General features: G+C 37.1%; 1 protein-coding gene across 1 annotated transcript in view; it reads left to right on the plus strand.

Annotated features, from left to right (window-relative positions):
* Window positions 1-22,534, plus strand: part of PCCA (propionyl-CoA carboxylase subunit alpha) — a 408,049-nt gene that overhangs the window by 377,667 nt on the left and 7,848 nt on the right. The window contains exon 23 of the mRNA XM_038386634.2: window positions 12,853-12,993. Within this exon, the coding sequence (XP_038242562.1) occupies window positions 12,853-12,993 (141 nt within the window). The remainder of the gene's footprint in view (window positions 1-12,852; window positions 12,994-22,534) is intronic.

The following is a 22,534-nucleotide window of genomic DNA, read 5'->3' on the forward strand; positions in this document are numbered from 1 at the left end:
AAGCAATTTTCTGCTATTTCTTGTTTTTACCTTATATTTTATGTTTTGTGTTCTATTTTCATGTATTTTTTTCTCTCTCTTCTGCCCTCCCCACTCTTAGATCTTTCTTTCTTTCTTTTTTTCTTTTCCTTTACTCTACATTTCATTTTTACCCTCTTATTTTCCCTTTTTCTATTTCCATTCTCCTACTCCAGAGCTCCTCGTGTTGACTTTAGCAGTTCTAGTATGTAGTGCTCCAACTGCAAACAGCATTAGATGTAGTACATAGTAAGTAGAGCATCTCATTTCTAACAGGAGTTAGTAATTCCAGATGGGAGAACATACCATTCTGTCCTAAAAGCATTAGAGAATATGGACAATAGATTCAGATTACTCATTCAGGTCTCAGTCTCGCATCCTGAAATCATCCCATGAAACTAAATAATTTGGTATGCAAAAACTTGGGTGTTGTAGGGATATAAAGCTGAGATTCAATATAATTGGATATTTAGTACACAGTACTTAAGATATATTACTTTAATTAAACTAAACTTTGTATCACATCATAACATTAATGGGAGTTTTTATGCAATAATATGGTTACTTACCTTGCCCCCAGTCTGTTTTGTTAGTTTTATTGCAACTGGAATAAAATTGTTAAATAAAGCAGCCTAAGACTGGATAGTGAAAAAGGAAAGTGAAGAAACTGACACAATTTCCCTGCCCCGGTATTAATCAGCAGTTATTCATTTGATCACTCCTAATGCCATCATTGCTGCTGGGAAAATCATAAATATAGGGGACCAGTCTCTAAAAGAACATTTTTTCAATCTGCATTGTGCCTCTTTATGTCTGATATAGCATCTTTCCTTTAGGTTGATGAAGGGCGTGAAGCACTTAGAGCATCTTGGGTGAAACCTTGACCCTATTGAAATCAATGGGATTTTTGCTACTGACTAAAATGCAGCCAGGATTTCACCCCGGTCTCTAATATGAGAAATGCTACTAGTAATTCTAAATTCATTGCAAGTCTGTGGAAGTGGTGTGGAGGTGATTTGGCGAGTAGCAGGTAGTGTGCATGAAGGAGGTTATTACATAGTTTACAGCGAGCTACACCATCTTTGGTGGCTTTAATATACGTAGGTTCAGTCAAACCTTTTCCCTGGTTTCACTTCATGAATGGTCACTCTCCTCTGCTTTGACCAAGTGTTCACTGGCTTTGTGTTTTCCACCTCAACCCATAATTCAGCCCAGGTTCACTGATAGGTTCACAAACTCATCCAAATCTTGGTTTTGTAGCAATGCCCTGGTTTCAGGTTATTATAAAATTTCACACATTTGTCGTCTTATTCCTTGTTGTTTGTATTGCGGTAGTGTGTAGGAGCCATGTCATGTACCCCACTTGGTAGGCACTGTAAAAACATGTCACTAAAAGACTGTATGACTTACCATATAGTATATTCGCAAAAAAAAAGAAGAGTACTTGTGGCACCTTAGAGACTAACAAATTTATTTGACTCTGAAACCTGTCATATAGTATATTGGAACCCTTGATTTCAATGTCTTCTCTAACTCTGAAGTTCCAGATACCACTGCAATGAACTGATTCCAGGCAAATAGAATAGATTTCTTATGCTAGATTATGCACAGTATATTCGTAGTTAGGCTTTAAAATGTATCTGAACTATGGCATGCTTTCCTTTTTGAGACTACCATCAGTAAGTAACCCTATTTTACTTTTACCTATGAAATTATACTCAAATTGCAGTTCTAAACATGAAAGAAAAGCACATTAACCTCTAAGTCACTGAACCCTTTGGCTGGCCCTAGAGTAGATGCCACCATGGATAAACCTTCATTCTGGGTCTCCTGTGCTTCCACCATGGTGCTTAGCAGTGTCAAATGCATCTCAGCCTTTACATCCTCCCTTTGTACTCGTCTCTAACTTGCTATTTCATGGCTGTGTTAAACCTTCCGAACTCTGTTAAGACATCTTAATGGTGAAAACTTCATTGTGTCTTGGGTGAGGTGGCTACAGCTGATTGTATGAAACAGGCAAGCTCTTAACAATAATTTTTTGACAGTCAGCAAACTTTGTAAACTGTGAAACTACACAGTTCACTCACTTTGTCCCCCTGTGTAAAATAAAGATATTAAAACTCATCTTGCTGTAAGTATAGTGTATGGTCTATTTTAAATTGTTCCATGTTCTTACACACCTGACCCACTGGAGAAGGTGATTCGGAGTCTGCTCCTGCCCCCTTTAAAATAACTATCAGAGGTACTGTTGACCTCGATGGGAGCAGAATCAGGCCCTTATTATTTAGTCACCTCCCAAATAGGAAAAAAGCAAGGGTGTTTTTGTTGTTGTTGTTGGTTTGGGTTTATTTTGTTTTGTTTTTTTCCTTAAATTGCAGCAAAATGGCATGTTTATCAAGCCTACCTGTTTACTGACAATGAGCCTCACCGTGTTCTCACGTGAGTGAATTTTGCCATTGATGTTCATGGAAGCAGGATTGGGCCCATAGTTGGTGGTGATAGTTGTTGGGGTTTTTTACACTATGTCTTTAACTTCTCTGTAAGATGATACGACTTTAACTATAGATTTTTTTAAGCCAGGGCTCTATCGTACCCCAAATTATATAGTGTGTTTGAAAAAGATACCTTACTTAATGGCTTATAGACTTGTAATTAAATAAAACAATTCAAGCCAAAAAATGCGAAGTAGCCTGTTCCCTTAGCAGATGTTGGCATTGTTATGTCATTGAAAACAAGGCTTTTGAAGATCTATATTATTTTTCCTTTTCTTTAAGTTATTCATCAGTTATAATGTATCACCCAGACCTCTGGGCAAACCAAAATGCACATGTTCCCTTTGTGAGCATTGTACAGTTAATTCTCAATGGCCTTGTTTTGATCGCTGTGGAAGTGCCACTTATTCCAGCAAATTACCGTTGCAACTTATGCACCTACTTGTTAGACAGCTTGTAGTCACCTGTGGGCTGAGCGCTGTTCATCGCCACCTTTATTCTTTGTGCACCTGCACAAATCTTCTCTGCTGATAGCAAGCTCCAAAATAGTTACCACAATTAAGCCAAACATTCTCCCTTTGAAAGATGTTAAAGACCTGCTCTTAATGGTAACGTTACCATTACAGCTACTTACTAATTATAAGAACAAGAGGAGAGAGGCTGGCTACCTATGTGGTATTGTGTTTTATTTTCAGTACTCTGTGCTCTTGTAGTCATTATAGTTCTGATATATTTCAGATCCGAGCAAACAGAAATGATGTTAAAATTAAACATGGTTAAGTACCAGGGCATTGTTGTGTTTTGCCTGCTATTGCGTGTTCTGTTTTGCATTGTACCTGCTTTGCCTTTAGCCTGTGTGCTCTTAGGACCCAGGGTCTGTGATTTGCTTCAGCACTGTCTGCAGTTACGGCCCCATATAACAATGTTAATGAGAGCTGGTTAAAAAACACTGACATTTTCTTATAAAAATCAGACACATTTTGCAAACTTGTTCCCGTTCTTCAACTAGCTGTGCTGCTGAACACTCCTCTGCTGTGGGATGAGGAGAGCACCTGAGGGAGGCAGCCTTGTCAGTTCCTAAATTTTACTAATACAAAATAAGCTGGGCAAACGTTCATATGCATTTAAAATACCTGTGCACATTAAATTAAACTCTATTTAAAAGATTATGGCATGTGATGGGGTTAGTTAGGTTTAATTGCTCTCCCTGTTTCACAGCCGTTCATACACAGTATTTTCCTCCTCTAGAGGAAACTCTGGCCTTGATCCTGTAAAGACGTCTATGATTAATTGCATAATGTGAGTAGTCCCACTGGCCTCAGTGGACTGTTCACATGTGTGAAGTTAAGCACATGTGTGAGTGGTAACAGGATCAGGGTCTGACTGCAAATCTGAGTTATTGCTTTAAACCTTATGGGGTTTTCCCAATACTTTCTCAGACAGACCCTGTCAGAGATATGTTCACCTTCCCAGAAGGAATTTCTAGTGTGGTGAGAGCAAGAAACAATCTGTTGATAACATAACTAATCTGCTCGCCCCCATTAGAAACTGGTGTGTCAAGAATCCAACTCTGGCCACACAACAGGCCACGTGGATGTGTTCCATTCCAAGGTAGCTCTCACTGGGCTTTTAGTTAAATAACAGATGTAAAAGTAAATGTTTTAAGTATGGATTTGCCTATAAATGTAAGCAAGAGTGATGAAAGTGATGCATTAGATCACTGTAACATATTGACATTATCAATTATATGTTATTAAACAGCTTAGCTAACTGAATGATTTACCTTGTGTTTAACTGCCTTTTTCAATTAAAGGTTGCAAATGCTGGGGAACTGGGGCACAACAGTAGAAACCATATATTTTCTCCTGTTAACACCAGCACTGCTGACATGTAAGTGATGGGAGTGTTGGCGTTTTGCTGCAGGCTGTAATGGGCTAGTTTAAATGGTCTAAAAAAAGTGATTAATGATTAGGAACAGGGCTGTTACACAGCTTCACAGCACTTTTCCTCAATGCGTTTCCATTTATGTCAACTACCTGCACACTTGGGAGGTGTTATTTCAAAGTAGTCAACACAGTTTTTTTTCCTGCTGCCGTTTGTTTCCATTTCATAGGTCCCTTTGGTTGTCTAGATATAGCTAATGTTTCTTTACAGTTCTAAGCTTCATTGATAAAAGAAGATTATCCACAGGCTTTATTAGTCTAGTAACCAAAAACTAAACTGTTGAATCTGAGTGCCACTTTAGACATGGGGGAATTTCTTTCCTGATGTCACACTATGCTTGATATTATTTGATATACAGAGTAGCAGAAATTTTATATGATATCCTGAAATTAACCAAACAACTCACTTTTCAACCAATAGACAGTTTGCTTATGACTGTGCTAACTTCTGTGTACTAGAATTTGCAGCAAACACTAATTTGCACATTATTACTGCTTTATTATAAATCTGTAAAAATGCTACCGATATTATACATGTATTTGTGTCTATTTGTGTGTGTGTGTGTGTTGCTCTGGGAAATGAGACCAATACAATTTTTCTGAAGCTACTACTAGACATAATGCGTTCCCTTTGCCCTATAATGCAAATCAGACACAGTGGAGTAATGGCAATTAAAATAGCTTATGTCTCTGTACACATGGCTTAGAACCTGATATTGGCTATATGTTGGGTTGCCACTGAAACTCAGCATTTACTCACTGTTTTCATGCTACATTCTCCAAGATATCAACTTATTTCCCTATGCTTGCAATGGGAGCTGTGTGGTAACTGTTGACAATGGTTATTTCATGGTTGACCACAATATGAAGCTAATTGTTTACCCTCCACCCCTCTATTGCTATATAAAAACAGGATTTTGCCATAAGTTTATTGTTTAAAAAGTAGAGTCCTGTTAGTTCAAGATAGCTCATTGTGGGCTAGCAGTACACTCCTGCCAGGCAGATCTTAATACAGCTCTAAAACAGTGGTGGGCAATCTATGGCCACACATGGCCCATCGGGGTAATCTATTGGCGGGCCATGAGATAGTTTGTTTACGTTGACCAGCCGCAGGCACAGCCGCCTGCAGCTCCCAGTGGCTGCGGTTTGCTATTCCTGGCCAATGGGAACTGCGGGAAGTGGTGGCCAGCATATCCCTGCAGCCCGCGCTCCTTCCTGCAGCTCCCATTGTCTGGGAATGATGAGCTATGGCCACTGGGAGCTGCGGGCAGCTGTGCCTGCGGACAGTCAATTTAAACTAACTATCTCGCAGCCCGCCAGCAGATTACCCTGCCAGGCTGCGTGCAAGCTGCAGGTTGCCCACCACTGCTCTAAAAGAAACAGCAAACACCATTGGATAGGGCACGTTGCTGACTAGAAGCCTGAACATGCCGCTTATCGGCAGAGCTTTCTGGGACATGAAGTGTTGGAAGGCTCAGTAGCCAGCTTCCCTTTTGTAGTGGACTTTTTATCTTTGAGAGATGCTGCTCATCTAATTTCTCCAGATTTGTTTTCAATTAAGGTGCTTGGCCAGAATGTCAACAAGTCATAGAGAAAGAACATCACAGTAGGGCACTGAGACCAAAATGGACCAAGTTTAAAAAAAAAAAAAAATTAAGAAAAGTAACACTGACGTTATTTTCAAGCACTTTCAGCATACCTCAGTGCACAAAAGGAACACCGCCTTAATGTTCTTGCAATCATAATGATTACAAGTTTTGTGTATTTGTAATAATTTTGCAAGAGAATATATAATATTTTGTAACTTCAAGGTGGCTTACACTTCAAGGTGGCACATGGGGAGGGACTCCCCAGGATTTTGTCCTTTATATAGACATACATTAACTGGACTGAATATCATAATATATAATTTATTATTGGAGCATGTCGGAGTCTGAGATCCCAAGCTTCCATCTTCTCTCTGCCTAATAAAGTGTCTAACTAATCAGCAACAACTTGGATTTTAGTTTTTAAAACAGAGACTTTTGTGTGTTGGAAGAATTTGTATTTCAGTTCTATGGAAGGGCCATACCTGCTATGGATAGTTTGCAAGTGTTACTTATTAATTCAGGCTCCTAAACCCAAACAGAACGTTGTGACCATTCACAAGTCATGCTCTCCCAATTAGTTTCCTATTACAAGTATGTGTCCAGATTCATTACACGTATTTTTTTAGTTTTCTATTGAGCTCAAACACTTTATTGTAGAGTCTGTTCATAAATCATGATGTAAAAATTATTTTTTCCTACACATCAGTACAGCACTTTTTCCTCCTGTAGTTTAAGAAACACTGTTCATGGGCAGGTTTCAAAGGAACCTCATCTCCATATGGTTTTACTTGATAATCCTTTATCCACCATCTTCAGCTCTCATTCCATTGCTTTCTTGCCTGTGGCTACGTTTCTATCTCTGCATCAATTAGCACAGTGATTTATACAACAAGCAAGCAGTTTAGAGGTAATGGTACACAATTAACATCTCATTCCACCATAAAGGGTATGCTAAATACCCCAGTCACTGCTTTCTCTGCCTTGAATTGAAATAAGTGTTTGTCCTAATTCATATGCTATCTGATGTGAAGTGGGCCTGCTTTGTACTGCACTACACCATTAATCTAATTATAGATAGCTGCAAATGAAGTGCTGTCTGAGCACAGAGACTAAAGAAAATAGCGCTTTTGTCATTTAGCATGACTCTGTAAAGCAAGATCGCACTTTACATGGCACTATGGCAAAATGGAAATCTGAATAATATTGCTGCCTGTTGCATCTTTTCTAATTACAACAGCACTGTAAACACAACTGGGCGCTGATATAAATAGAGCTGTAGATATGCTGTCATGTGGGTGTAGGAGAAAATCCTCAGAGTGCTGTTGTATTAAATGATGCATCCTGATTGACAGCTACCTTGAGACTGCGCTGATGGAGTTGTCAAAGCATTATGCTAACAGGCTGCTCCAGTGACTGCAGATGTACAAAGCTCTGAGGCTCACAGAGCTTTCTAACGTCTGTCTGTTCATTTCACCTTCTTCGTCTGGGTTGTAACTCCAAGAGACGGACATCTACAAGCTTTAATTCTGTATGTTTTTGATCCTGACTGTTTAGCCGTAGCCTAAAGTGAAGGGGATGTATTTTGCATGGCTTTAGCCCTTGTTAGGTTTTTCTGGAGTGTTAATTATGTATCACACAATGAATTGAAAGTGGGAACCATGGCTGGATTGAAATTCTAATTAAGTTTTTGCTGCTGGACTGTGTTCTGTATGATGGTGATTTTCTCCTTTTTTCCCATCCTCCCTTTTGCTGCTTTAAAGGCTCATGCTTTTGTGGGTATTCATTTTTGATTGTCTTTTTCTAGCACGTGGAGTGTTTGCTCCTGCACTATATTAGGAATGTAGTTGCTTGTGTGGAGATCTTAATATTAGTTCTTACTACTAATAGTTCTTACTGTGGAAGTAAATTAGCTCCAGAACCCAGAGCTCAAGATCTCTGTAATTTGAAACTTACTTTAAATCTCCTTGTTGAGTAAGAAGTCCTTGTCTCTAAAAGATGATGATGACTGCCATCTTCAAGTAGTATGGAATAAATACACAAGCTTTCCTATTTATTTGTCATGGTGAAAATATAAACAAGGATACGGTCACTGCTTTGAAATGTAAAGAGGAATTAACGAAAAAGACAATGTGCTGATAGCAGTTCATTATTGAACATTGCTTATTATTGACTTGAACGATTACTGGAAAACTGTTACTCATGAGCTCCTGATGGCCAATTGACACCTATTAAATGACTTGAGACAGAAAAGGAAGCTTACTAAGAGCATTAAAGGGAAATTACCTAGGTAATAAAAGATTTCAGAGTTTATTAATTCAGAAATGGACATTATTCTACTGTATGCTGTGTAGTTGTTTTACTGAAAATAATCAAGATGCACAGTGAGCAATTTATTTGCTGGAAGCTGAGCAATTTACAATTTTTAACCTTCCTACCAGAAAAATGATAGGTTTTGAAAACATCATGTATCATATAAATATCATGTAAAGCATACTGTAAATTTGCTTCTGGTCAGCAATCCAAATAGGTACTTAAGTTACATATGTGTATTGCTATGTTAGATTGCTCTATAAAATATCCAGTGGTGTTTGAGTATTTACAACTCATGAGAACGTGAGATTAAGGTATGTAGGGAAGATCATATTTAATGAACTAATGCAAAATGTAACAGGATGCAGTTTGAGTATCATACTTGTGGCATATTATATTCTTTCATAGTTGGTAGGATAACCAGTATAGTTTACTGAGCTTTTCTTTAAGTGGAAACGTATTTTAGATATGTGCTTGTGACCTCCTTTAAATCACAACTGGTTGCCTACATTTTTTTCTCTATCTCTTTTTACAACTTATTCTACTTAAGAGATTATACAGTAGGTTTAAAATAAATATATATAGTTTTCATTTGATTGCCTTCTCTTTGTACTTTTTAATCCCTGCACATCTGTATTATTATGCCCTTTTCTCTAGTCACAGAAATTTAGTTGTAAGAGGTGGTTTCCCTTACATATACCATAACATTCATTACCAAGAGACCTAGGACAGCGTACTGTTACCCTAAGTAAGACTTTAGCTAACATCCCCTTTCCCCTTCCGTCGTTTTCTTTACTGATAGTGGACTTCAACATCCTGTGAAAAGAAATACCTGTTTTCTACCCAATCAGGCATGTCCTGGCTCCATTCAGGTACTTTTTTATTAACTTTACTTTGCTGGCAGAATTACCCTCTGAAAACCCCGCAGAGTGGAGCAGTGACCAGAGACGACTGCTGATGAGTTTCAGATCTGATCAATGGCAGATTTCACTGCTGCTAAGTCCACCGACAGACAATCTGCTTATGACTCCAGCAGATGTTCTTCTGTTTAGACCAATGGAAACCTTATGGGTCTCCACTTGTAATCCAACCTCTGCAGTAATTCCCCATTCTCCCCCTCATCACCCAACCAAAAACACCTTAAAAAAAACATGAAAACATCCACTTCAGATTTAAATTTAATTCAGTAAAGCAAAACTGCAACAGTATTAACCTGTGTGATAGACACTTTTGGTATGTCCTTAATTATCTTTGTTTTAGAGACATCTGTAATCATTGTATGATTACTTTGGTCTTCCTAAGGCCTTTTCAGTTCTCATCAAGCCACGTGTTTATGTCTTCAGGCTTGGGGATCAAGAGCTCACTGACCCCCCTCTCTGTAATAGGTTTCTGAGAGCTAAGAGATAGCTTTACAAAGGGAATGCTTATGTGGGGATTTAGTGGGTCCAGCAGAAAGTAGAAATACATCAAAGGTAACCTTAAAGAAGGAACCGTCTCTCTGGTGCTTTGTCTTCTTTTTATATTCCGAAAGGTCATTTGTTAGCCACTGCACCAAAAAAGGCCTTTCCTGAGAAGTTTACTGTTGTTATTTTGTACTTTTCGATTACAATAACTCTCTTATCCCCAAAACAGACTAAGAACAATAAACAAATACAAAAGCAAAAGGAACAGCTCATCAATAACAAAGATCTGCATTTGAAAGCTGTTAGATACTGACTCACATCTCATTCCAAGAAAAGCAGGAGTCCTGCAGAGAAAGGAATGTAAAATATATGAAAATTATAAATAAAAACTCAGTATTTGGGGTAGGGATACAATAACTTAGTATGGAAAATTGAGCTTTAAAGTGCAACGTACAGCAGGACACTCTCCCTATCTCCCATCCCCCTGCATTGCTGCAGGTTTTGATGTGGATGGGGAATTACTTTAAGTATTTCAACCTCAGTGAAATGTTGTAAGACGGCTTGTTCCTTGGAATTAAAGCAGATTTTTTTTCTTGCATTTAAAGTTTAAATTTTGAGGTTGGGCAGTACAGAAGAATTGATTTATATAATACTTAGAAAACCAAATGGAGGCTAAGCATAACTTTTGAAAACCATATCAAAGTAATCACTAACACCATACAGTAGTGCCAGTCCAGAAAGCTAACTTATTTTTGTTTTCTTCCAAGACCTAGTTTTTTATTATTATTATTTTCAAACTATGATTACAAAGCAGAGACTAACCATGGATACTGAAACTGTGCAATTTGGTGCAATTATATTCCCCCCCCCATAGATTTAATGAAGGACTTTTAAGTACAATTTATCTTTGATAAATAGTCCCTCTGCACAGAATGTTTATTAGATTGACAGCAGAATGCACTCTGCTAGCTTTTTTCCCCTGCCACTTATGACTCAGATGAATTTAAATAGGAGCAAAAAGCTTTTATTTGCACTGTAATTCACTTAAGGATCATATCCTTCGGAAACTGGCAGACACTTGTATGTCTTGATTGCAACACACGCACTCAAGAGTAAAGAAACGTGCGTAAGATGTTATTTGACCTGTCACATTGTCGCAATTCTGCTTGCAACTTACGTTATCAAATCTCCTCTAGGCATCTTCTCCCACCCACCCCCAAGTGTGCATACACGCACATACACAGTTTTATTTTTTTAAAGGGACACGGCAAGCAGCTCACTGCATTCAATTTAGTCATTTGTGCAGAAAGGTAAATAACTTACCTTATTTTGTTTTTGAAAATGTACACTCCACACTCTAATTGACAGCATGCTGCCAGCAGGATGTTTTCAGTTAAAGCAGCTTTTTATATACAAAGTGGTGCAAGCTCATATGTGCCATCATAGTACTCAAGGCATACGTATTTTGGTAAGTCCGAAAATGTCCATGTGGTGGGTATAGCTTTGTTTTATTACTGTGGCACATGACTAAATTTAGAGGTTTTATTTGTTTCATATAAATTGTATCTCATATTTCTGATAAGTTCCAATATTTTCCAACCAAATGGTTACACTGCTCACTGCACATGTTCCATCTATCCGGACAACATTTATGTAGGATGATAACCCTCTGTTAAAGGCAAACAATGTGTATCTTCAGAAAGCTGTTTTTTAAAGATTTCCACTGCAGTTAATTAGCTTACCATTGTCCTTTCCGAGTATCCCATTTTGCTCCCTGTTGAAGCAGAAGTTAGACTCCCCTTTGCCTTCATCTGTGTCATTTTGTATAAAAATGAAAAGTAGAGACTCTATTTAACAAAACAATGGTTAACTATTTCAGTAGACAATATACTTTTTAAAAGGTGTTAAAATTTACCTCATCAAAATTCAAATTTGAATTTTAAATGAACTTCAGCCTACACAACTTATTACTGAAACCTTTGTTTAAATGACTGTTGTAGCGCAATGCTGTTCTTTCACTCTGTTGATGTTGGGAGATCAAGGAGTTTCTCACAGAGATATGCTGCCATCTACTGGATTTCTACGTTCAGTTTCACATGCACTGCAGCAGATTTGAAGAAAAATTCTCACAAACTTAATGAAATGTCCATGAAAGTGTACCCAGGTTTTTAAGAACTAAAGTAAAAAGGGAAATTGACATTCAAATGTACATAGTTTCAGAAAGATTTAGTTTAAAGGGATGCTGTTAGATAGTTCAGGCCCTGGCATTTTGTTTTGTTTTTTTAATTTATAAAACCTCATAGAAATATTTTTTCTTTTTTGAAATTGGACAAAAACAGTTAAACAGTTTAGGTTCAACAGGACACATCACCCTTATCCTGGAGAGGTTCCATTCTTTCTTACCTCACATAGAACTACCAATAGGACATTTTCATGCCTTGTGTGCAGCTCTATGCTTGTACACAATATTATGGAAGTGAAATTGTCTGATCTGTTTTGATTGGCAAAAACTGAATGAAGTGTAAAATGAAAACACTGAATTAATAGTACAAAGTAAAGTAATGTTTTAACATTCATTCATTGTTAATAGTCTAGGGAGGTGTTAGTAATTCAGGGCTAAATTCTAATTCTGCTCAGTTACACACAGGTGTGTGTCTGAAATTATTCCATCTAATTACTCCAGACCTAAACCAGGGTAACTGAGAGTAGGATTTGGTTAGAAAAAGGATATTTTCTATTTTTAAAATTATTTTTAAATTTTAATCATTTTTCCCTTGGGGGTCTGGGGGAAAGAACCTGAAATGTGTTAACCAGATTATTGATATTGCCCTTTTAGTTACTCAGTGCTACTGTCTTGGATTGTCCTGTATTTTTACTTTTTTTTCCCCTCTACCCAGGTAGTGAAAACTGTGACTTGGATTCCAAACTTTAGACAGTTCCATATAGTATAGATAATGTGTGTAGTATACAAACACCATCTCTTAAGTCATCATACAAATAGTATATCAATGCGAGACTTTTAGATCATTACAAAGAATTCTCAAGAGACACGAGATTAAATATTTTAAAACATTTTTTCCTTTGTCTTTTCCTTAAGTACAAGTTACGAATACTAACCAAGCTTGCTGCAGAGTTGAGTAAATACATGCCAGAGAAAGCAGTGGAGGATACAACCAGTATTTTGAGATCACCGATGCCTGGAGCAGTGGTGGCGGTTTCTGTAAAGCCTGGAGACTTGGTAAGAGAGGCTCTTTTACTATATATAATTTTATTAAGATGATGTTAAAATAAAAAGAAAATGATACAGAGTTTAAACATAGAAGTTTCTGGTTATCAGGGAATAACGTACAGATTCTCAAGGGGTGTGAAGTTCAGTTTAGGGTCGGATGGCATAAGGAATACATAATCTGCAATATCCCCAATAGGGGTAAAAGGTTAACGGGTCAAAGTACAGACATTGAAATGTGAGGGTATGTTCATATAATGGCTATGTTCAGGTATGGAGTATAATGAGTGGATATGATGATGAGGATGGATTTACCCTCATGTGGTGAGATTTAATGTTCAGTGAGTTTATGGTTCCAATTTATATGGTCCAATGGAAAAAGTCTCTCGGTCCCTTTCCACACAGTTTCCTCCACAGTATAATTGAAAGCCTGAGCCAGTCTCCTTTACAGAACTTTCTTTTGTAACATTATCTGGAGAGTATAATTGTGTGTGTGCATTACTTGTTTCTTGTTTCAGAGTAGCAGCCGTGTTAGTCTGTATCCGCAAAAAGAAAAGGAGGACTTGTGGCACCTTAGAGACTAACATGTATTTGAGCATAAGCTTTCATGAGCTACAGCCGATGGAGTGAGCTGTAGCTCATGAAAGCTTATGCTCAAATACATTTGTTAGTCTCTAAGGTGCCACAATTCCTCCTTTTCTTTTCGCGGATACAGACTAACAGGAGTACTGTGGTTCACACATTCCTGAAAGGAGCATTCCATGCTAAGTAAGAAATCTCTGTAGGCAATTCCCTCACCCTGTGTAAGGAGCAAAATCTAGGGATAGGAGGGTAACAGGACACATCACCACTATCCTGCGGGTTTCCATTCTTTTCCATCACACAGAACTAGAAAAAAATGTGATGTTTGAGAGTTGCGTGTAGGTGCTTTACATAACTCAGTTTTGTGTGACCTCCAAGCACAACCACATTACATAAAATTATAGTTAGGGGTTAAGAGACTTGAATCTGAGCCAAGGAACTGGCATTATACTGGGATAGAGGACATTAGAATGAAGCAACAGAGGCCTGAGTCTAAAGTGCTTAGTACTGTTATTGTTTAGACAGTGCCATAAATAGACATGTGGCACTTTACAGGCAAATAGAAAATCCTGATCCCTGAATTTATAAACTTAGGGTCCACCTATGAAGCAAAAAAAGACCAGCTGTGGCAAGTCTTCAGAGTCCAGGTCAATGGACCTGGGGCTTGTGCTGCAGGGCTTAGAACAGCAGTATAGACACTCAGGTTGGGACCAGGCTCTCGAGTCTGGGCTCTAATATATGGCGGGTCGTGGAGACCAGGTTCCAGCCTGAGCCTGAACGTCTACATTGCTGTTTTTAGCCCCACAACATGAGCCCCATGACCCTGAGTCAGCTGACCCTGGCTTTGAGACATCTGCCGTTTTATTTGTTTGTTTTGATGTGCAGACATACCCCCAGGGTACAATCCTGACTTCAGTGAGAGGTTGAGTACAAACTGGATAAGGACCCCAAATTACTACATGTTTAAAATCAAAAGGTATTGCCCTGTAAAACGGGGGTGAAGCACTACATAGTGCTTCATCTTGTTTTACACATTTCCATGCTGCTTTCTCTGCTTTTACACAGCATACATACGGACATTTCTCTCTGTTGATAGGAAAAAGAGAGCAGAAATAAAAGCTTCAGGTGCAGAGATCTAGAAAAGAGGGTCTTTCCCTCCATAAGTTTATATAAATATTGATTATATAGATTAATCATATGTTTATATTATGTTAATTATATATAAATACAATGTATGTATGTGTACACACACACAATCTGAACTAATTCCGGTTTGGTAAAAATGCAGCTGAAAGGAAAACTCCACTGTGTCACGTGGCAAAGGTATGAATATTTTTTGACTGTTGTAATTGTTGCTTGTGGCAGAAGTTGTTATATGTGCACTTTTAAAAACTGTTGAATTCACTTAAATTAACCTATTTCACCACTGAATTGTAACTAACTCTTATGCCTGGGAAGTGACTTTATGCACAGGAATAGCTCCATGGAAGTGAGCTGGATTACTCACTTGTGTAAAGTGAATCGTATGGGGGTGTCTGCAGGATCAGGGCCTGAAACACTCAGATGCCTCTTTCACAAGCGATTAGAAAAGCTTATTAGTAAATCATGTGTTGTTTAGAGCAAAGTATTAGCAATCTGTCAAGAATAAAAATGAACGGTCAGTTGTTGTTAACAAAACAGCTAATCTTGAGATCTGCCTAAAAACAAATTTATTTGAGCATTTATTTGATGCTCAAATAAATTTGTTAGTCTCTAGGGTGCCACAAGTACTCCTTTTCTTTTTGTGAATACAGACTAACACGGCTGCTACTCTGAAACCTGCTTCTATACAGAGGCAGTAAGAGCTGCATAGTGAGTAAGATGCTATGCAAATATTTGTTTTTGTGGGAGGAAAGATAATGTTTTCAAGGTATTTCAATATTGCAAGACTGAACCATTTTTACATTACACTTTTGATAGTATAAATGGAATGGGTTTAAAAAAAGTTAATTCTGCTGGATGTTATAAAATGTTTCCCTTGTGCCTGACAAATGTTTTGTGGTCTTGAACGAACAGAACCATGGGGGGATGGGGCCATGGCCAAGGAATTAAAAACCTCCCTTTACAAATCCACAAGTGGTGCAGTGCAAGAGTACAAGTTGTTAAATAATGTGAGAGGATTTTTTTCTCTCCTCTGCTGCAGCTTTTTGCTGGAGGCACCGAGTGGCAGAACACTTGAACAGCATAATCTCTGTTCTGCCGACCTGAGCTTGTCAGTGCTAATTGTGTGGCTTTAACTACAAAAACACATTTGAGTTATTGGAAAGGGTTTAACTTAAATCCTTCCTTTCCAGCACTAGTGTCAAAACTTTAAAAAGGAGCGGAGGTAGTATCAGCTATCTGCACTGAATAAGCAGTGGGATGGTGTGATTCAGATTACATGTCTTGACTGTCCATCAGAACTCAGTTCACTCACTACAGCTGTTCAAGGCATGATGAACAGGGAACTGTAGCTCTCTGATAAATACAAACCTTTTTGTCCCACTGCTTGAATGTGTTCTGATCTTCCTTGTTTTTCAGGCTGACTAAAGAATTTAAGTCGTCTTTGTATTTCCAGCTGTATTTACCAGTTAAAATTGTAATGGTGTCTGAAAACAATGCAGCTGCAAAGCAGGGGAAAATGAGATGCTCTTCCTTGTTTTCATTCAGGTTACAGCTATTATGAATAAAACAACATTGTTGTTAGCTCTTCTAATATATTTTTTTAGCTTGTGATCTATGCTAAATATTATTGGAAAATCATATAACTGTCTCTGCACCAGGGCTGTGCTCTCAAAAATATTATTTCAGAGACTTCAATAGCATTGGGAGACAGTCTCCATTAGCCATACTTCAGAGGTAACATTAAAATAGAAAAGAAACTCCTAGTGAGGGGCACATCATCTTTGTTTGAATGGCTGCATTTACAACTCTCTTTATTATCAACCATTTAGTTCCGGGCATTTTGCTTGGCCAGGTAAAACATATGGTGTTGGTTAGTGTCTCTCTGTGTCCTTAGCCAAATGAGAAGCCAGCGATGGTCTCTTCATTAGTTTTCCTCAGACTTTATATCATTGTCTTTCAATAAAATAATGTTCTTTTTTGGCTGCTATTTATGAAAAATGCTTTGGGCTGCTGAAGCATGATAGAAGGCTGTATGTGCGTGCTCCAGCAAATCTGATAACCCATTTGGAATTCACTTCTGCCAAAGAAGTAGTGCAACAAGCAAGAAATTCATTTTCTGTTGGCCAGAAGTCAGTCTTCTGCTCTGCTCAATTCCCACTAGGGGAAAGCACTACTTGTCATATGGAGAGGAGTAGGACTTCTGCTGATTTTTTTAGCTTTATCATTGCTTTCTTCTTTCCTTACCATTTTCCCCATGTTATTTGAGGATGTAGTTATATGTCACTTGCTTGTCACTGGGAACAGTTAAAACCAAAGTAATGTGAATAACAAAAGCATTGTGAACTTGAAAACTCTCTGAATGAGAAAAAGATATTATTTAGCAGATGAGTCTTCAATTTAGCCTTGACTTTTATATCTTATTTGTAATGATAGCACTGTCTCTCTAGTAAAGCACATCCATTTTAATTTTCTGTGAAGGGGGTGGTTATAAAGAAGTACATATTAGAATGAAAGCCTGTTGTTAAGAGGCCATTTGGTATAGTCAAAATTCAGGACATTGGCAGTATTAAATGAGACAGGAGAGGTTATACACATTCAAAATCATAGCCTAGGCATTGATCTTGCTCAAATTGACTTCAGCAGGAACACAGTTGGCCCCCAGGCACGGATTGTGTACATTGCCATCTTCATAAACCTCAAGTAAAATGCTACAGATACAATTTAATCTTGTAATAGTTACAAAAAATACAACAAAATATAAAAACTCATTCTGTATTAAGCACTGAGGGCAGAATAAAACAGTGCCTACTAATCCTTTGTATATTATTTTTCCTTCTGATATTCTGCTTTGTGCTCTGTGTGTAATAGAATGCTTTTAGAGTGAAAAATCAGTGGAATATGGGAAGCAAAAGATATTATGGTTCTGTGGGCTAGCTCAAATGTTGTATCATGGTTACAGAAAACCTGCCAGGATGTTCCCAAAATGGGTTCTCTTCATAACTCTTCTGAGTTTGTTAGTCAATGCATATGGCAACAATAATTGATCATAAAGGTCTCAATGGCCCTCTGAAAATATTATTTTTACTTTTTCAATTTTGCATGTATCTGAAATAAAAACTTTTTAAAAAATGCAGTAACTAGAAATAGGTGGCATTAATAAGCCATACACTATTTAATAAGCTATAACCTGCAGAGCTGGATAAATCAGTTTAATTCTTTTCTTTGGGCATCTACAAATATATACAAAAGAAAAGTGATTGTGGATAAAATGTTCAGTCACAACATGGATTTGTTTTTTATTTAATTTGTTTGTGTATTATTATAGCCATAAGAACACTGCTAGAGGTTTCTCTGTAATTAAGGATTGTTATCTCAGTTTTCAAGATTTTTTTTCAATAAATGTAAGACTATCATGGTTTGGGAATATTATCATGTCAAATTACTTTTTTTAATGTACATTTCTCATTTAACAAAACTACCATGACTTTCAAAAAGCTGTAATTTGCAATTTAAACTTTTGTTTAACTAGCAGATGTCTATTGAGAATGCAGAAGATAGTTTTTTCCCCAAAATATTAATATATTATGGATTTGAGTAATTTCAGAATTAAGATTAAAATCCTGAGGATTGTTTAAAATTGCTGAAGTGAGATGTGTTGGGTAAATTCATTTTGCAAAACTACTTAATGCTGCTAGGCTAGAAACTAATTGGGAGATTTTATTGTAAATTGAATTCAAATCCTCTGGCAGTAAAGTCTAGAAAAAGGCTTGTGTGGATTACAAACACATCCAGTCAGAGTTTTTAACTTTAAAATATTTAGAGTGAAAAAACAAAACCTCCACAGTTCTGCCACCCAAACACACACAGTCCTCATTACATTGTAAATTCTTGTAAAATAAGAAATTGGGCTTTTATATGTTACCTGTTGCTTTTCACCACTTCATTTGTAGTTTCAAACCTTATTTGCAATTCAGTCCCAAAAATCTAAATAAAGTAGATTTATCTTTTTTACTTTATGCCCGTAATAATTCTTATTCCAGTTGGGGGGGAATAACCAAAATGGAAAACAGAAGGAATGGGGTTAGTAATTTAATTTATACCTTTTACATAGAAATCTATGATGTTATTTAATATACCAGAATATTTCACAAACCATACACATTCTCCACTCCAGTTATGAATAAACCAATAATTTGTGGGTACAATTATTCCTTTCTGTTCAGTTTTTCCTTTTTGTGTGTGTGCAGTGTTCCCAGTGTGGATGTTAGCTGCATATTTCTGTAAAATATAGGTTATGAACTTGATCAAACATGATCAGGATTCTGACTTGCCCTTTTATGCTTTTCGTTATATGTTTGTACATTACGTAATTACAAACATATACATTTCATTATAGTTTTTGTGTCTTATTGTAAGGAAAATTATCAGTAAACTGAAGCTTTTTTTACAATTTCAGAAAAACTATAACATTCAAATAGCAAAAACATTCCAATTTTCCCACCATACTGATACCACAAGGTTGAAGGCAATAGTTAGATTAACTGATTTTTCTATTGTGACTTTTGCTAATAAGTGTCCACTATTTTCAAAATGTATTACTTATTAAAAGTGTAACATTTATATTAGTCTAAGATTGCATTCCTCTATATACAGTTGACTTTAATAATTTTACTTATTTCTTTATGTAAACGCAGAAATTGAAGATTCTTTGGGAGTGGGATTTTATTAAAGGTGAAATACTATTGTTATAATAAGAAACAGTTCATAAATAATTAGAAGGCCTTAGTAGAGAAAAATGTGTAGATGCCTCTCAAAAAAAATGGTGGATGTTTTACCAAATTCATAAGAACTTTTAAAAGATCACTCATAAATCAAATATTTGTGTCTAAAACAGAAACTAGCCTTTCTCTTAGGCTGTCAAGACCATGTATGTGTGTATTGGTGGTAACTGCTACCACCAATACACATATGTAGCACATAGGCTTCCCCAAAAAAGTTTTGGAAATTTCTGAAACCATTGGGAAAACTAGTGTTTTGGATAAGGGGGTATGCAATGACCAGTGCTCATTGCTGTCAGGAGGATGTCGCTGACTTTTGGTTAATTAGAGGTCAGAAAACCTGGGATGTGCTATACCTACCTTCATTCATTAAAGGAGTGTGGCATAAAAAGTTGAATAATCATCTGTCAAGCACTGTTAATTGCTGTTAATTATATTTTCAACTCTATAGCTTCTGTTTCCAAGTTAATTTGGAAGAAAGGGAAAATCTGTACTAATTATTTTACACACATTTGGACAACGTCAAGGAATTTCAATTGCTGCTCATCCAATTCCTCCTGATTTGTTTTCTACTTAGGTGCTTGCTGCCAGAATGCCAAGAAGTCATAGAGAAAGAACATCATGGGAGGGCAATGATACCAAAATGGACTAAGTTTAAAAAAAAAAAAAAAAAGTTTAAGAAAAGTAACACTGAGCATTATTTTCAAGCACTGTCTACATATTCAGTGCACAAAACGAACACAGCTTTAATGTACTATATAATGTTCTTGCAACCATAACGATTACAAGTTGCACGTGTTTGTATTAATTTTGAAAGAGTATATGCAATGTTTTGTATGTTCAAGGTTGCTTGATTGTTGTTTTATTATTGCATAGTCTCCCATCGTCCATTCTCAGTATACATAAATATGTGGGAATGCGAGTATGGGAATATTGAGCGATATTTACCAGCCTCCCTCTCTCTCAGACTCAGAAAGGAGACAGGATTAAAATCGGATTCTAACTGCGCTTTTAACCAAATCAGAGATGCTTTTTGCTTGTGGATGTTACTGGGCTTTTTTTCAGATCTAAAAGCCTTAAAAATGTGTTGCATTCAAACACCTGTGTTCTAAATACAATGGTATTAAAAATGTAATTGAAGGATTTTCACTTTTGTAGACAAATCAGCAGGGTTGATATTGATCCATCTTTTTAGGGAGCCACAGTGCACCAGAAGGTGATACTGTAGAGGGCCCTGTAAGCCCTCAGAGCCTTCTGTCTAATTTGGCAGAAAAACACAGAATATAGGACAACAAAAGAACTCTCCTGTTCCATAAGAAATCTTCATCCCACCCACCCCCTACTCAAAAAAAAAAAAGACTTAATTTTTTCAGCTGCACACAATGATTTGGTGCTCACTGTTGCATTGAACACAGTTGCTGTCAGAACAGGCAGGAAACAGTTTTCTTTTAATTGCTGAAATCATTCGGAAATGCTTCATGCACTGCTTCTATACAGCAGATGCTGTGCATTAATTGGCCTGTGTAGGACTGACCCAGGGTTCCTTGCAGCGGGCCCAATTTTAGGCAGAGGGTTTAAATAGCTTATTTATTATTTTGTATAACCTGGCATACATTGTGTGCTTGCATGTGTTGTATTCATGGTTGGCAGTTTCTAATGTCATGTGGGTTTCAAAACCTGTGTTTCTCTGGTAATGTACTAGCAGCAGGTAAGCTCTAAATACCATCCATCAGAAGCTAATTTTTTATCCAGATACACCAATGACTGATGAACCTGTCTTTTGTATGAATGTTTAGCACAGTAGAAAGCCATATGCCACTGGCACTGGTTCCTATGCATTCTTTACAGTTGCTAGAGAGTGATTTAAAAAAAAAATTCTCCTGCATTTACATCCCTTTAGTCTTTTTATTTAGCAGTTAGCACTTTCAAAAATAATTCTATTTTTAACAGCAGAAGGGGATTTGGGTCTTTTAAAAGCAATCTGGCTATTCTCATTTTCTTTATCAGAAATATTACTGCACACCCTTAATAGGGAACCTTGTTTTGTTACTCCCCGTCTGTTCAAAACAGACCTTAGCCCATTAGAAGGTCCTCCCTTGTGTGGGAAGACCACAGCTGTTACTGTAAATCTCATCCAGTAACTGTATCACCCCCATTTTGTGGTTCTGAAGGATGAAATTGAGAAATGGAATACTGTGCAGTCATCCTTTACATCTCCAATTTTAGGCCTTTGCACATCATTTTCATGCTTTTATTCCAAATCAAACAACATTAGTGAGGAAAACCACCTTCTGCTAAATGCCTAGCATGCAAGGTAGTTTCTACATCTTAATTTTTTAAATAGAGAAATCCAAAAAAGTCAACTCTCTCCCCCAAAACTTTGCTGTCTCCTCAAGGTTATTCATGGTTTGAAATGCAAAAAGTAGGTAGATACCTAAGATGCAGCACAGAGGAAACAAAAGCTGATTATATTTCACAAACACAACTCAAAAATGGTTCTGTTTCTTTAAATCTTCGTGAAAGAAGTGGATCTAACTTCTTATGAAGGATATTGGGGATATTCTGATATTTAATCAGAAATAAGAAGTGGTTTAAATCATTAGCACAACAAGAAACTATAGCTTGAAGATAAAAGTCTCTGGGGAAAGAGTCCTCTGAAAATAAATGGGACTTGATAGATTTCCATATCATTTATAACTTCCCTTAATTACACTTGGAAGACTTGCCAGTAAAACTGGAAAATTGGCAGCCTATATCCATTATAGTAATTTTGCCGACCATGGCAAGCAGCTGGCTTTACTGGATTTTATTTCCCATCACTTACAATTAATCATCAGCTGGAGATGTCTGAAACTCTTCAAAATGTAGCGATGCTGTGTGACATTCAGACCTCCTTAAAATGCTAAAATCTGCTGAGTAAATGGGCTGAGTTTTCCTTCAAGCTAACTCATTTTGGTGCAAGGCAAGCTGCTGCTTAATGAGTGCCACTTTGATAATCGGATGCGAATGTGAACCTTGACCCTATGTCAAAGGAGAGGACGCAGTAAGCT

The sequence above is a fragment of the Dermochelys coriacea genome, chromosome 1 (assembly GCF_009764565.3).
Source record: "Dermochelys coriacea isolate rDerCor1 chromosome 1, rDerCor1.pri.v4, whole genome shotgun sequence".
In the NCBI taxonomy this organism is placed as follows: Eukaryota; Metazoa; Chordata; order Testudines; family Dermochelyidae; genus Dermochelys; species Dermochelys coriacea.